We start from the raw sequence: 13,161 nt of genomic DNA, 5'->3' as shown, positions 1-13,161 counted from the left end.
CATCATAAAGAAGAGATGTCCAAGATATACCTTGAACATGGGGTAGAAAAGATGCTGGCTCTTCTAATATTTATTTCTTCATTGTCAAATGTTTTTATTTTTATTTTATCCTTTTAATTGTCAAGACATTTATTTATTTCTAGGTTGATTCTCTGATCAGTTTCCACCCATTGCTTCTTGCCCTGCCTTCAGGTGCTTTGAAGAATAGGTTGACCCACTGTCCTCCCCTAGAGGTGCTGAACTATAATTCCCAGAATTCTCACCCAGGCTGACCAAAGCCATCTGGCCCACGAACGTCAAGCAAGACAAAAGGGCAAGCCCATTTTAGAATTGAACATTTTATTTAGGAAGTACCCCGTGCTTTTTGCTGTCAATATATTGGACTTTGTTCAACATTGCCCCTGTAAAATAATGTAGCATGATGAAACATTCAGAGGGGGGGAAAAATCTCATAAGGAATAGAGGTAATGAGCAGATATTGTCAAATGTTACGCATTTTCTCTTAAAAAAAAAGAAGAAGAATTTTGACTTTGGGGCTAATATAACTTCTGTTCAACTTTCTTCTAGCTCCTTGGCTGAAGAGAGAGAGACTGGAAGATGTTAAGTTTGCAGTGAGCACCTGCATTTCTAAAAGCAGAAAGGCATGAATGCAAAGCCTCTTTCTCGTAACAACAACGGGTGATCACAACACTTGGCCAGGACGGTAACGTATCAGGGTAAAAACCCCCTTTTTTTTGGATTCAGGGTTTAAGTTCCGATTTGGAAAAAGGGGTTTTGCATTTAACTGGGCGGCTTCTCTCTGCTCTGTGTCACAGCTGGCCTAAATCTTGAAGTGATGTACTTTTCCGGGACAAAGGTTTGTAGCGTGTGTGTGATCATGTGGTGCCTCTGTTGGAGCTTCCCTTTTGACCACAGGAGCGGCGACTGTCGCCACGTGTTCGTGAGAATGAGTCTCGTGTGAGGCGCTGGTATGGTTGTGCGAATGGACGAGGTCCAGGACAGTATTGTTGTGTCCTGGGGAAACAATATTTTTTGCATAGTGATGCTCGATCAAATGGGCGTGAGGAATTCCCACCTGGAAAACAAAACAAAAACAACAACATGCAAACACAGGTGAGTCTTCTTCGGTCATGAGCCGCGGTGGCGCAGTGGTTAGAGTGCAATACTGCAGGCAAGTTCTGCTGACTGCTGGCTGACTGCAATTTGGCAGTTCGAATCTCGCCAGGCTCAAGGTTGACTCAGCTTTCCATCCTTCCGAGGTGGGTAAAATGAGGACTCAGATTGTTGGGGGAAAATATGCTGACTCTGCATACCGCTTAGAGAGGGCTGTAAAAGCACTGTGAAGCGCTATATAAGTCTAAGTGCTCTTGCTATTTTATCCTGCTTTGAACTCTCCAACACATTAACCCAAAAGTGAATTAAGAAAATCCACTGAAAATTGAAAAAAGAAAATCAAGAAAATCGATGGCTCTTAGTATGTTCAATACGGGGACTCCTCATTCGTTTAGTGACCCTTCGAAGTTACAACAGCCCTGAAAAAAGTGACTTATGACTGTTTTTCACACTCATGACCATTGCAGCATCCCCATGGTCAAATTTCAGATGCGTGACAACTGACTCACATTTTATGACGGTCGCAGTGTCAAAGGGCCCTGTGATCTCTTTTTTGCGGCCTTCTGACAAGCAAAGTCAATGGGGAAGCCAGATTCACTTAACAACCTGGTTACTAACTTATCAACTGCAGTGATTCGCTTAACAACTGTGGCAAGAAAGAGTGTAAAATGGGGCAAAACTCACTTAACAACAGTCTTGCTTAGCAATGAAAATTTGGGGTTGTGGTCATAAATTGAGGACTGCCTGTAACCTGGCAATTGGCAAATGTTGGAGTAGAAGTCAAATGAATAAAGCTGAAAAGTGGCAGTTAGTCCTGCAGTTTAATGGAGGGTTGTTCTTTTTGTTATTGTAAGGCATATGGCTAAGGCATAATTTGTTATAACCGCAGTTTGTTGAAAGAATAGCATGGCAGTTAAGGGGCCAGTGTTAAACTGGGGAGATCTAGATTCAAATCCTTCCTGGCTAGGTAAATTTCTGGGTAGCTCTGAGCCAGTTATTCTGTTCTCAGCCCAGCCTACAATCCAAAGGGCAGTGGTGAGGTTCAAAATAATAATCTCAGAGAAAAGGAAGTATATAAATAAAAGAATCTATGGTTTACAAATCATAAAAGGCTGCATTATGCTAAGGCAAGCTCAAACAAACCCAGGGGTGAAATGCTCCCGGTTCGGACCAGAATGCCGGATCCGGTAGCGATGGCAGCGGGTGGTTCGGAGAACCGGTAGCAAAAATCCCTGCCCACCCCCCCTACACACCATTCCCAGCTAAGCCGCACAATCATCAGAGGCTTTTTTTTAAATTTTGAAAAGCATTTTTTCTACAACCTCTTCCGAAGAAAAAATGGTTTTAAAAGTTAAAAAAAAAAGCCTCTGATGATCGCGCGGCTCAGCTGGGATCATCAGAGGCTTTTCAAAGCATTTTTTTCTGCAACCTCTTGGCCGAAGATGTGTTAAAAAAAAATGGTTTGAAAAGTATCTGACGATCCCAGCTGAGTTGCCTGATCATCAGAGAGGTATTTTTTAAAATGCCTCTCTGACGATCCCAGCTGAGTAGCCTGATTGACAGAAGCTTTTCAAAGCATTAGAAAAAATGCTTTGAAAAGTTAAAAAAAAAATAATTTGCCACGCCCACCCAGTCACATTACCACCCCCCCCCCCCCCACTAAGCCATGCCCACAGAACCGGTAGTAACAAATTTTACATTTCACCCCTGAACAAACCGTATTATATATCAGAGCTATTATATTATATACCCATGTGAAGGGATGCAGGGGAATCTATAGCTGGAACAGGAAGTCAATTTTGAGCTCCTTGGATGGACAGAAACCAAGAGATACGTGGAGTTCAACTTCCAGAATTCCCCAACCTTCTGGCTAGGGAATTCTGGGAGTTGAAGTCTACACATCTTAAAGTTGGTGAGGATGAGAAACTCTGGTGTGGAGGAAGGGGAAGGAGGATGAGCAAAATTGCCTTTAATGTACATACCTTGACATCAAAGATGATACAGTCTGACTCATACTTTTCATCTTTAGGTTTTTCAGTGGCAGCTTGCGATCTAAACACAGTCGCTCTGCAGAATCCAACATGCTGGAGAGAAAGAGGGGGAAAAGGAAACATTAAGATATTTCCATGTGAGCCCAAAAAGCTACTAATGAATTAAAGAATCTGGTCAGGTCACAAACCAATTCCATTGCGCCCTGGTGGCGCAGCAGACTAAAGCACTGTTATTAACATCAGCTGCCTGCAATTACTGCAAGTTCAAATCTCAAATCTCACCAGGCTCAAGGTTGACTCAAGGTTGACTCAGCCTTCCATCCTTTCTAAGGTAGGTAAAATGAGGACTCGGATTGTAGGGGCAATAAGCTGACTTTGTATAAAATATACAAAAGTATGAAGGCTATTGCTTAACGCATTGTAAGCCACCCTGAGTCTCTGGAGAAGGGCAGCATATAAATCAAATAAAAAAAAATTTGTTAGAGTACTCGGCATCATATTCTTCTTCAGATATTGATGGAAAGGTTGGGGATGCATTATTTCTGGAGGAATTGTGATGAAATTGACATTGCACAGAGGTTAAAGCAGGGGTAGGTTCTACTTACCTTTACTACCGGTTCGCAACGGGGCTGCATGCACAGAAGCTTCTGCACATGCGCAGAAGCATTTTGATGATGTCCGGGCCGGTGGGCGGAGCCTCCTGCCGGTTTTACTACCGGTTCTATAGAACCGGTGTGAACCGGGGGCAACCCACCACTGGGTTAAAGTGTAGGATTTGGGCTGGTGAAAGCCAGAATCAAGTCTCTATTTCTCTATGGAATATTTGGCCTTGCATATTTGTTTGGAATGTGGTCCTGGTTTGCTAGGAGAAAGAGGGGGGGGGAGGAAGGGAGGAGAGAGAGAGAGAAAGAAAAGAGAGAGAGAGGAGAGAAAGAAACAAAGAAGAGAGAGAGGAGAGAGAAAGAAAAGAGAAAGAGAGAGAGGAGAGAGAGAAAGAAAAGAGAGACAGATGGACAGACATGGCAATTGCTCAGATAGGTTTGGAGTTGACCCTCACACTTACTCCTTCTCCTGCTGCTTTGGGGTGGCAGTCATGATGGTTATCATGAGCTTCCTTAGCAGAGCAGTTGGTCTCCACAATAGCAAACTCCACATAGTAAGCTTCAGGCTCCAACTGAAATCAAAGCAAGAGACGTTTCAGCTGGATTGTGGGTAGAAATGGCTGGGAGAATGAAATTTTAGTCCTGTCTGCTGCATATCCCCACCATCACCCGTGGTCACCTGTTCCGACTGAATTTCCCAGCTTCCTTTGGCAGAGGGAGAGGTAATTTGTGATTCCCCAGAGCCCCGAAGAAATAAGGATTTCCTAGCTTTTGCATGGCTGTTTCATCGCTTCTGTTTTAGAATATTTACAATAGAATAGAGCTGGAAGGGACCTTGGAGGTCTTCTAGTCCCGTTTCCTCTGCTCAAGCAGGAGAACCTATACCCGTGATGGCGAACCTATGGCACGCGTGCCACAGGTGGCACGCAGAGCCATATCGGTGGGCACGCGAGTGTTGCCCTAGCTCAGCTGATTTTCGGGCCTTCCGGGCCCACTGGAAGGCTATTTCCGGCCTCTGGAGGGCCTCCGGGGGAGGGAAGAGCATTTTTGACCTCCCCAGGCTCCTAGAAAGGCTCTGGAGGCTGGGTAGAGCGAAGAATGGGCCTTCCAGTCCCACTGGAAGTCGGTATATAGGCCATTTCTGGCCTCCGAAGCGCCTCCAGGGGGATGGGGAAGGCTGTTTTCGCCCTCCTCAGGCTCCAAGTAAGCCTCTGGAGCCTGGGGAGAGCGAAAAACGGGCCTACTGGGCACGCCATCGCGTGCCAAAAGCTGGGGGAGCGCAGGGGTGTCACGTGTTCCTGCGCGGGGGGGAGCGGGGTGCACTGAATTATGGGTGTGGACACGTGTGAGTGCGACAACCCCCCCATGCACTCACTGACCGATACCATTTCAGTCAAGTGGCCGTCCAGTCTCTTCTTAAAAAACCTCCAGTGATGAAGCACCCACAACTTCTGGAGGCAAGCTGTTCCACTGTCCTCACTGTTAGGAAATTTCTCCTTAATTCCAGGTTGCTTCTCTTCTTGATTAGTTTCCATGCGTTATTTTTTGTCCTGCCTTCAGGTGCTTTGGAGAATAATTTGACCCCCCTCTCAATTCTTCTTTTCTTTAGACTAGCCAAACCCAAAACCTGCAGCTGTTCTTCATGTGGTATTTCATTTGGTGGCTGTTTCTAAGTTTCACTTGACTGGGTATTGGCCGTAATTATATTTTATCAATAAAATGTCAGTGAATCCTTGTTCACTAGAGTCAGAGGCTTGGAAAGTAAATTTAAAAAAGCCAGCTTCAGCCCCTGGTTCTTGAAAAGGTATCTATCCCCTTTTTTTCTTAGCAGCTGGTTCTTTGCAGAGTCTTGGTGCTCTCCGATCTCGGTTGTTTTCTTGCAGACATTTGATTACCCAAACTAGGTAACATCATTGGTGCTAGTTGATCATTGGTGTAGCACTGATGATGTTACTTAGTTTGGTTAACGAAACGTCTACAAAAAAAAAACCCCATACACCCGAGCTCAGAGGGCACCAAGGACCCCTCATTTCAATCCTGAGCTACAAATATTCTCCTTTGTTGATTTCTGGTTCTTTTCCTAGACTTTTGCAGAGCATAATTGGCCCCCTGCTATCTCCTCCTGCTTTCTCTTAGTTCTATGAAGTATCAAAGCTTTAAACTGGAAGAGGTAATCGGAGATTTGCATACTAACTTTGTGCTGCCCTCTTGAAATCTCAAGGACTTCATAAGAGTGTTCGGGCAGTTGTTCATTGTGTTTATGGAGCACGTATTCAACAGATTCTACCACATGAGGGTCATTCCGAGGCAACAGAATTGGACATTTTGGACAGTTAAATAGCACATCTTCAGCAGAATCTGAAAAGACAAAAAAAAAAAAAAAAAAGTCAAGAAGGGCATTTACAGATACAGATTAACAGAGTTGGAAGGGATCTTGTAGGTCATCTAGTCCAACCCCCTGTCCAAGCAGGAGACCCTACACCATTTCTGACAGATGGCAGTCCAGTCTCTTCTCGAAAGCCTCCAGTGATGAAGCTCCTACAACTTCCAAAGGCAACTTCTGTTCCATGGGTTGATTGTTCTCACTGTCAGGAAATTTCTCCTCATTTATAGATTGACTCTCTCATTGTTCCGTTTCTATCCATTATTCCTTGTCTGGCCTTCGGGTGCCTTGGAAAACACCTTGACCCCCTCCTCTCTGTGGCAGCCCCTCAAGTATTGGAAGACTGCTATCATGTCTCCCCTGGTCCTTCTCTTCTCGTCACTAGACTAGCCATGCCCAGTTCCTGCAACTGTTCATCGTATGTTTGTAAAGCGGGCGGCAGTCTTAGCTGAAAACGGCTGCAAAAAAAGCAGGACATCGTGTACCATTTCGGACAAATGGTTGTCTAGTCTCGTCTTAAAAATTTCTGGAGGCAAGTCGTCCCACTGATTCATTATCCTGACTGTCAGGAAATTTCAGGCAGAAGGTTAAAAAAAAAAATAGTTGGGCAGCAAGTTCAAATTACAGCTTTTGCAATGGGAGACCATACGGACAGACGGTGCTTGAGTTATGACCACAATTGAGCACAACATTTAGGTTGCCGAGCGAGACTCTTTTTAAGTGAGCTTGCCCCATTTTACGGCCTTTCTTGCCACCGTTCTTAAGTGAATCCCTGCAGTTCTTTAATTAGTCACACACACAGCAAAGTCAATGGGGAAGCCAGATTCATGTAGCAACCATGTTGCTACCATAGCTTAACACCTGCACTGATTCAGGAGACTCCAACCTTGGCGACTTTAAGCCTGGTGGACTTCAACTCCCAGAATTCCCCAGCCAGCAAAGCCTCTCATTTTGCAGTTAAATGTTTTGATGTTTGCTAAGGAAGAGCCTTGGTAGTACAGTGGTCTAAAACACCCTCTTATTAAGACCAGCTGCCTGCAATTACTGCAGGTTCGAATCTCACCAGGCTCAAGGTTGACTCAGCCTTCCATCCTTTCTAAGGTAGGTAAATTGAGGACCCAGTTGTGGGGGCAATAAGCTGACTTTGTATAAATATACGAAAGGATGAAGGCTATTGCTTAGCGCACTGTAAGCTGCCCTGAGTCTCCGGAGAAGGGCGGCATATACATCAAATTAAAAAAAAAAATGTTCAATAGACATTGAGCCATAATTTTTCCTAGTTGATCCGAATAATGATTGTTCTTGTTCTAGATAATGAAATTGATTGGGAATGCCCTAAATGCAAACTAAATTGGAAAACTTCCATAGCAGTTTTCCAATTAACAGGAAGTACCAACAACAGAGTTAATTCTCCTGCACTTTCATTTCCTGGACGGGACAGCTTAGGGTTCTGTTTGGCTGGGAAGAAAGGAAGGAAGGAAGGAAGGAAGGAAGGAAGGAAGGAAGGAAGGAAGGAAGGAAGGAAGGAAGGGTTTATACAAATTTAATAAAATGAAACGAAGGGAGGGAGGGAGGGAGGGAGGGATGTTGAATGCTTTATTAAGGGTGTGTAAGTGCTTCCAGTCCATATCCAAACATCAAATTGATTTGAACTGTCAGTTTGATTCAAGCCCATCATTTGAATGGACTGAAAGCAGCATTTTAATTTGTATTCCTAAACAGATTGAGAAAGAAAAGGTTTTGCAGATGCAGAATAAACAGTTTGGCAGCATCTGATTCAGTGATCCATTCTATCTGATTAGATTGGCTTGAATTGCCTTTCAACTGAATTAAAGCAATGCATAGTTAGCTTCTCTGGGGGGGGGGGGGGTGGAGAGATCTCAGGACCCTAAGATGCTGCTGAATTTTAAAGAAGGGCTGGGTTAGTAACTCCACCATCATAAAAAGTTAATAAAGCAGGACAGGAAATGACAAGAGGCCAGTGGCTCAGCTCTTAGTTTCTTGAACCCAGCCCAGTTAAGAATCCAACTGGGACAAAGATGAATTACCTGGATCTGAGTGGCATTTCACAGCAACCACTTTCTCGACGCCCTCATCACTGAGAATCTTGACATCACAATCTCCTTCAACAGCCTGGAGATACAAGCCATCAAATTAAACAGGTTAAACTTTAACTTAACGTTATTTAACTAACCATTTTGGGCTAGTGCTTTAAAACTGGTGCTTCTGGGGGGGGGGATTTATAGCATTAGTAGGATTTATTATGGTCCATTATAGCACATTTCACGTTCTTAACAGATAGGAGATTATTAAAATGAGCACAATGCACTAATAACTTTGGTAAACTAGGTTGTGAGGCAGCATCATTACAGTAGCTAGAGCACTGTGGTGGAATGTAGTCTGGATTCCCAGGTGGGAGGGGTTGCATTCCAGAGAAGCAAGAGACATCAAAGTTTAGACAGTTTGGTTGGGAAGAAGAACGTCAACACAGCTCCTCTGTAGAAGTTCTCAGAGTACTGTATGCATTTAATGATGCAAGAGGTTTGCTTTAGTTTGGCACAATTTTGGTCTATATGTAAGGAACAATAAAGGAAAATTGTTTTGCCCTAATTTAGCGGGAAGGGGCAGGGTGGCTCAGTGGCTAAGATACTGAGCTTGTCGATCGAAAGGTCGGCAGTTCAGCAGTTCGAATCCCTAGTGCCGTATAATGGGGTGAGCTCCCGTCACTTGTCCCAGCTTCTGCCAACCTAGCAGTTCGAAAGCACATAAAAAATGGAAGTAGAAAAATAGGGACCACCTTTGGTGGGAAGGTAACAGCTTTCCATGCGTCTTTGGCATTGAGTCATGTCGGCCACAGACCGCAGCGCTGACTCTTCGGCTTTGAAATGGAGATGAGCACCGCCCCCTAGAGTTGGGAACGACTAACACATATGTGCGAGGGGAACCTTTACCTTTACCTTTAATTTAGAGAATCTTTCTTGGTTTTGAGCCTGACATGCATATTTGCTCCAAAACTATCTTATTGGTGCCTTTGGTGAAACATTTGCAGGTGTGGTAATATGAGAACTTCTACTTGGCCAGTTCCATGTTGATAAAAATTGGACAGTAACCTTAAACCTGGGGCATCCAACCTTGGACATAGCTTGCTGGGGAATTCTGGGACTTGAAGTCCACAGGTCTTAAAAGTTGCTGTGGTTGGATACCTCCTGTAAGGCACTTTTCATGGAATCTGGCATGGGAACAATTCAACTTTGGACATCACGGGGTGAACGTGAAATAAGGATTGCCTTCTTAATTCCTGGCTAATTCATTGTTCAGAGTTGAAATGAAATCTGGCTAGGTAATGTGCGCTCAGAATGAATGCCCATGGAATACGTTAGATACCGCTGAGGTTTCATTAACCCTTTGTTCACCAATACATCAGTTTGTGTGTATGTGTGTTCAGAAACTCAATTTACTCTTGGTGGAGTGGTAAGAAGCCACCTGTCCTCTCACAAAGTCTTACATTTTCAAGAACTTTCAGACACTTACATGGTAATGTTGGGGTCTTACAGTACATTTCTCGAGAGGGGATGGATCCAACACGTGACAGACTGTTTCCAGAAGACTTAGCTCAAGGAATATTATCTTCCCATGGGGTCTCTAAAACGAAAAATTGGCATGAGAATGACTTTTCTCCCTGCACATTTCTGTCTCTGTTGCATCAGCTGACTCGGAAATGTTTGAATTGACACTCAAGTTAAAGATATCGTCCTGGTGTACTTCTCAGTTATCAACTGCTTTGAAGAAAATACACCCAACAGGAAATTTCAATGCTGCCTTAAGTTAAACATGGTTCCTTTGGAGGTTGCAAGGCAGGAATGGACAAGGCTGTCCTGTCCTGACGTCAACATCTGCTCTGCTCTGCATGTGGTATGAGGTTTTCTTGTAGGCCTCAGTTGATTACCCAGTTGTTGTTTTTGGCCAAGTCTGGGTGGAAAAAAATTGCCTCTTTCTGACATTGCATGGTTCACATGTGTGCATATTGTCTATTCAACCACCAGCATTGTGGCTCCAAAAAATGGCATTGGGTAGTCCTGGCCTGTCTACCTACAGATACTTAGGACAACAGTTTGGGACAGGGGTCTAATGAAGATCAGATTGTTGGGAAGGAGCTAACATTTTGTTCAGTTGGAGAGTTCATACAACACTTAACCCAGTTGCAGAACGAACCATTTCCTAGATTTCCATCCCACGCTGAACCATTAAATAATCCAAGGAGCTGAGCTGACATAACAAATCCAACTGGTGCTCACACCAAATTCTGCATATCCAAATGCAGTCACAGAAACATGCTCTGCGCTGGTTAAACCTGTTGTGCATATGGTGCAGATCACGAGATGACCCCCCCTTCCCTTTCTAAGGATCTGACAGCTAAAGAAGCAGCAGTCAGGAGTATAAGCATTCACTGGGATGGGTCGGGGGCAGTGTGTGTCACTATCAACAAAATGGTGGACACCTGTTGTCCACACCCGTCTAGCAATTCAGCTGAAAATGGAAGCTATGAGATTACAGAACATCGACTAGAAAGAGGCTGTAGATTGCCCAGATCTCAGCAGGAAGGCTACAGAAACTGACTGGCACAACATCACCTCCCCAAAACAATCACCTAACTGTCATTGATTTAGTAAATGAAACTAGGAAAAATTTTCCTCCCATTGTACTTACCCGGGGTACGACATGAGCATCCTTGATTATATTGAGAGCTTGTCTGTATCCATGTAGAGTATGCTCATTGATGTAGTCCACTGCCAATTTTGCTAATCTTTCAGCTTCTTCGCCATTGCAATCGAATTGCGGCAACAAGTGATGGCTAAATGTGCATCCTATAATCTGACCCAGGAGTACGAGAGCTACCAGGGAATTCATGGCTGGGTTCAGAGATGATCTCCCAGGCACTGACGGAAGGAAGGTAGAGGATCCGATGTCAGGTGCTCCTTTTTATGGAGTATTTCTGTTCGCTGTCCCCCCGCCACCTGCCACTTGCATTGGCTTATTTGGGAGGATGCAATATTTGCCGAAGGTCCTGCAAACAAGAGGAAAGGAAAAATAAATATGTGGAGACATCTAGTCAAAGTTTGATTAGATAAGGGGAAAAAATGCAGATTGTGCGAAAAGAGGACAGTCGGTCATATTAATCCCAGGATACCACTGCAGAAAAGGGTATTTTAAGAATACAAAATTATATAGCAATGATGCACAAAGATAGTGCAGGGAATCGAACCCCGGTCTCCCACGTGACAGGCGGGGATACTTACCACTTGACCGACAGGAAGAAAGCTATTATGTCCACTAACCCCCTCTCCTAAATCCCCCCTCCTACTTTCCCACACATGAGGAGGTGGCAGCATTGAAGCTTCCGGCCTAATATGGCTTCCAAAGCTGACAGGCGCCCCCCCTGCAGAAAGACCTACATCCTGAAAAATAAAGCAGATAAAACACAAAAGAAAGGGTTAACACCTAGCGCAAAGCCCCTTAACCCCCCAGTGGGACCTTTTGGCTTCTCAGGAAATTTATTGTGAAACTGTTTCACGAGCGCATCAGCATTTACATCCCAACTCTTAACCCAAGTAGCTTCAGCTAACGGGTAGCCTTTCCAATGCACCAAATATTGTAATCGACCCCTATAGAGTCTAAAGTCCAGGATTTTCTTCACCTCATAATGAGTCTCGCCTTGCACTACTAAAGGAGGTGGTGGAGCACAGCGCATGCGCTTCCGAATCCGTAAGGAAGGTAAGTAGATTTCACCCCTGATCAGTACTGTTACCGCCATGTGAAGCAGAACGTTGGAACATTGTAAAAATAACCCCAATTAATATATTAAAAGTAAAATTAAAATTAATAAGCAAGTTAAGAGGTTGTATTGTAGATTCTGCAGAAGGCTTAGTGTCACCATTGTGTGATGAGCTTGTGCTTACTCTGCAACAGAGTGCAGCACAAGAAAGAAAGAAAGCTCAAGCCACAACATTCACAGTTTTCCGAGCAAGCTAAGCCAGGAATCTCAAAGTTGGCAATTTTAAAACTTGTGGACTTCAACTCCCAGATTCCCCATTCAGCATAGCTGGCTGAGGAATTCTGGGAGTTGAAGTCCATAAGTCTTAAAGTTGGCAAGTTTGAAGACCCCTGGGCCAAGCCATAAAACCCTAGCCAAGTCGAGTGTTGGTTTTATAGCTGATCTGATTAAGTGCGTCCGTATATTATGTAATATCTTGTGTGAACAAAACACGTGTAACAAAATTGATGGGCTTTGTGTTGTGATGGCCCAGTGTTCCTCTTTGCCATCCTCACAGATGTTCTTGTCTATGGTTATAAGTCATCCACAAGAATTTCCATAACAAGAAGTTTTACTAATAATCCAGGTTAAGGAATTCTAGGTGAAATTAGAAACCAGAGACAAACACTCTCCAGGATTAATTAAAAAACAACAACAGAATAACAGAATAATGGAGTTGGAAGGGACCTTCGAGGTCTTCTACTCCAACACCCTGCTAAAGCAGGAGACCCTATACCAGTGATGGCTAACTTTTTTTGCCATCACGTGCCAGGAGTGGGGGTGGGGGTGGGGGTGGGAATTGTTGTGTGCATGCGTGCCTACACTCATAATTCTATGCACCCCGCCCTGGCGTATGTGCACACGACTCTCCCTTCCCCCCACTCCTGGTACACGTTGGCCCGGTAGGCCCATTTTTCTCTCTTCCTAGGCTCCAGAGCCTTTCTAGGAGTTTGGGGAGGGCGAAAACCCCTGGAGGCCCCCTGGAGGCCGGAAATGGTCCATTTGCCAACTTCGGTGGGACCGGAAGGCCTATTTTTTGCTCTTCCCCAGGCCCCGGAGCCCTTCTAGGAGCCTGGGAAGGGTGAAAATGGACTTCCCCATCCCCCGGAGGCCCTCCAGAAGCTGGAAACAGCCTGTTTCCCTACTTTCAGGTGGTCCAGAAGGCCTGAAAATCAGCTGGCTGGCGCGCGCATGCGCCCACTGATATGGCTACCATAGGTTTGCCATCACGGCACTATACTATTTCAGCAGTGGTGAGAT

General features: G+C 44.6%; 1 protein-coding gene across 1 annotated transcript; it reads right to left on the bottom strand.

Moving 5' to 3' along the window:
- Positions 1-322: 322 nt before the first annotated feature.
- AHSG (alpha 2-HS glycoprotein) lies at positions 323-11,050 on the bottom strand. The gene is made up of 7 exons (XM_070946364.1): positions 10,797-11,050; positions 9,621-9,731; positions 8,138-8,222; positions 5,901-6,064; positions 4,168-4,278; positions 3,096-3,197; positions 323-1,075 (listed from the first exon to the last, which is right to left on the bottom strand). The coding sequence occupies exons 1-7, from the start codon at positions 10,995-10,997 to the stop codon at positions 821-823; spliced, it is 1,029 nt and encodes a 342-aa protein (XP_070802465.1). The 5' UTR covers positions 10,998-11,050; the 3' UTR covers positions 323-820.
- Between the last annotated feature and the right edge of the window lie 2,111 nt (positions 11,051-13,161).

The sequence above is a fragment of the Pituophis catenifer genome, unplaced genomic scaffold, assembly GCF_029215685.1.
Source record: "Pituophis catenifer annectens isolate HBS135680 unplaced genomic scaffold, rPitCat1.0.hap2 SCAF_6, whole genome shotgun sequence".
NCBI lineage: Eukaryota > Metazoa > Chordata > Lepidosauria > Squamata > Colubridae > Pituophis > Pituophis catenifer.
Note: the sequence above shows the minus strand (reverse complement) of the source record. Positions and strands in the feature narration are given on the sequence as shown.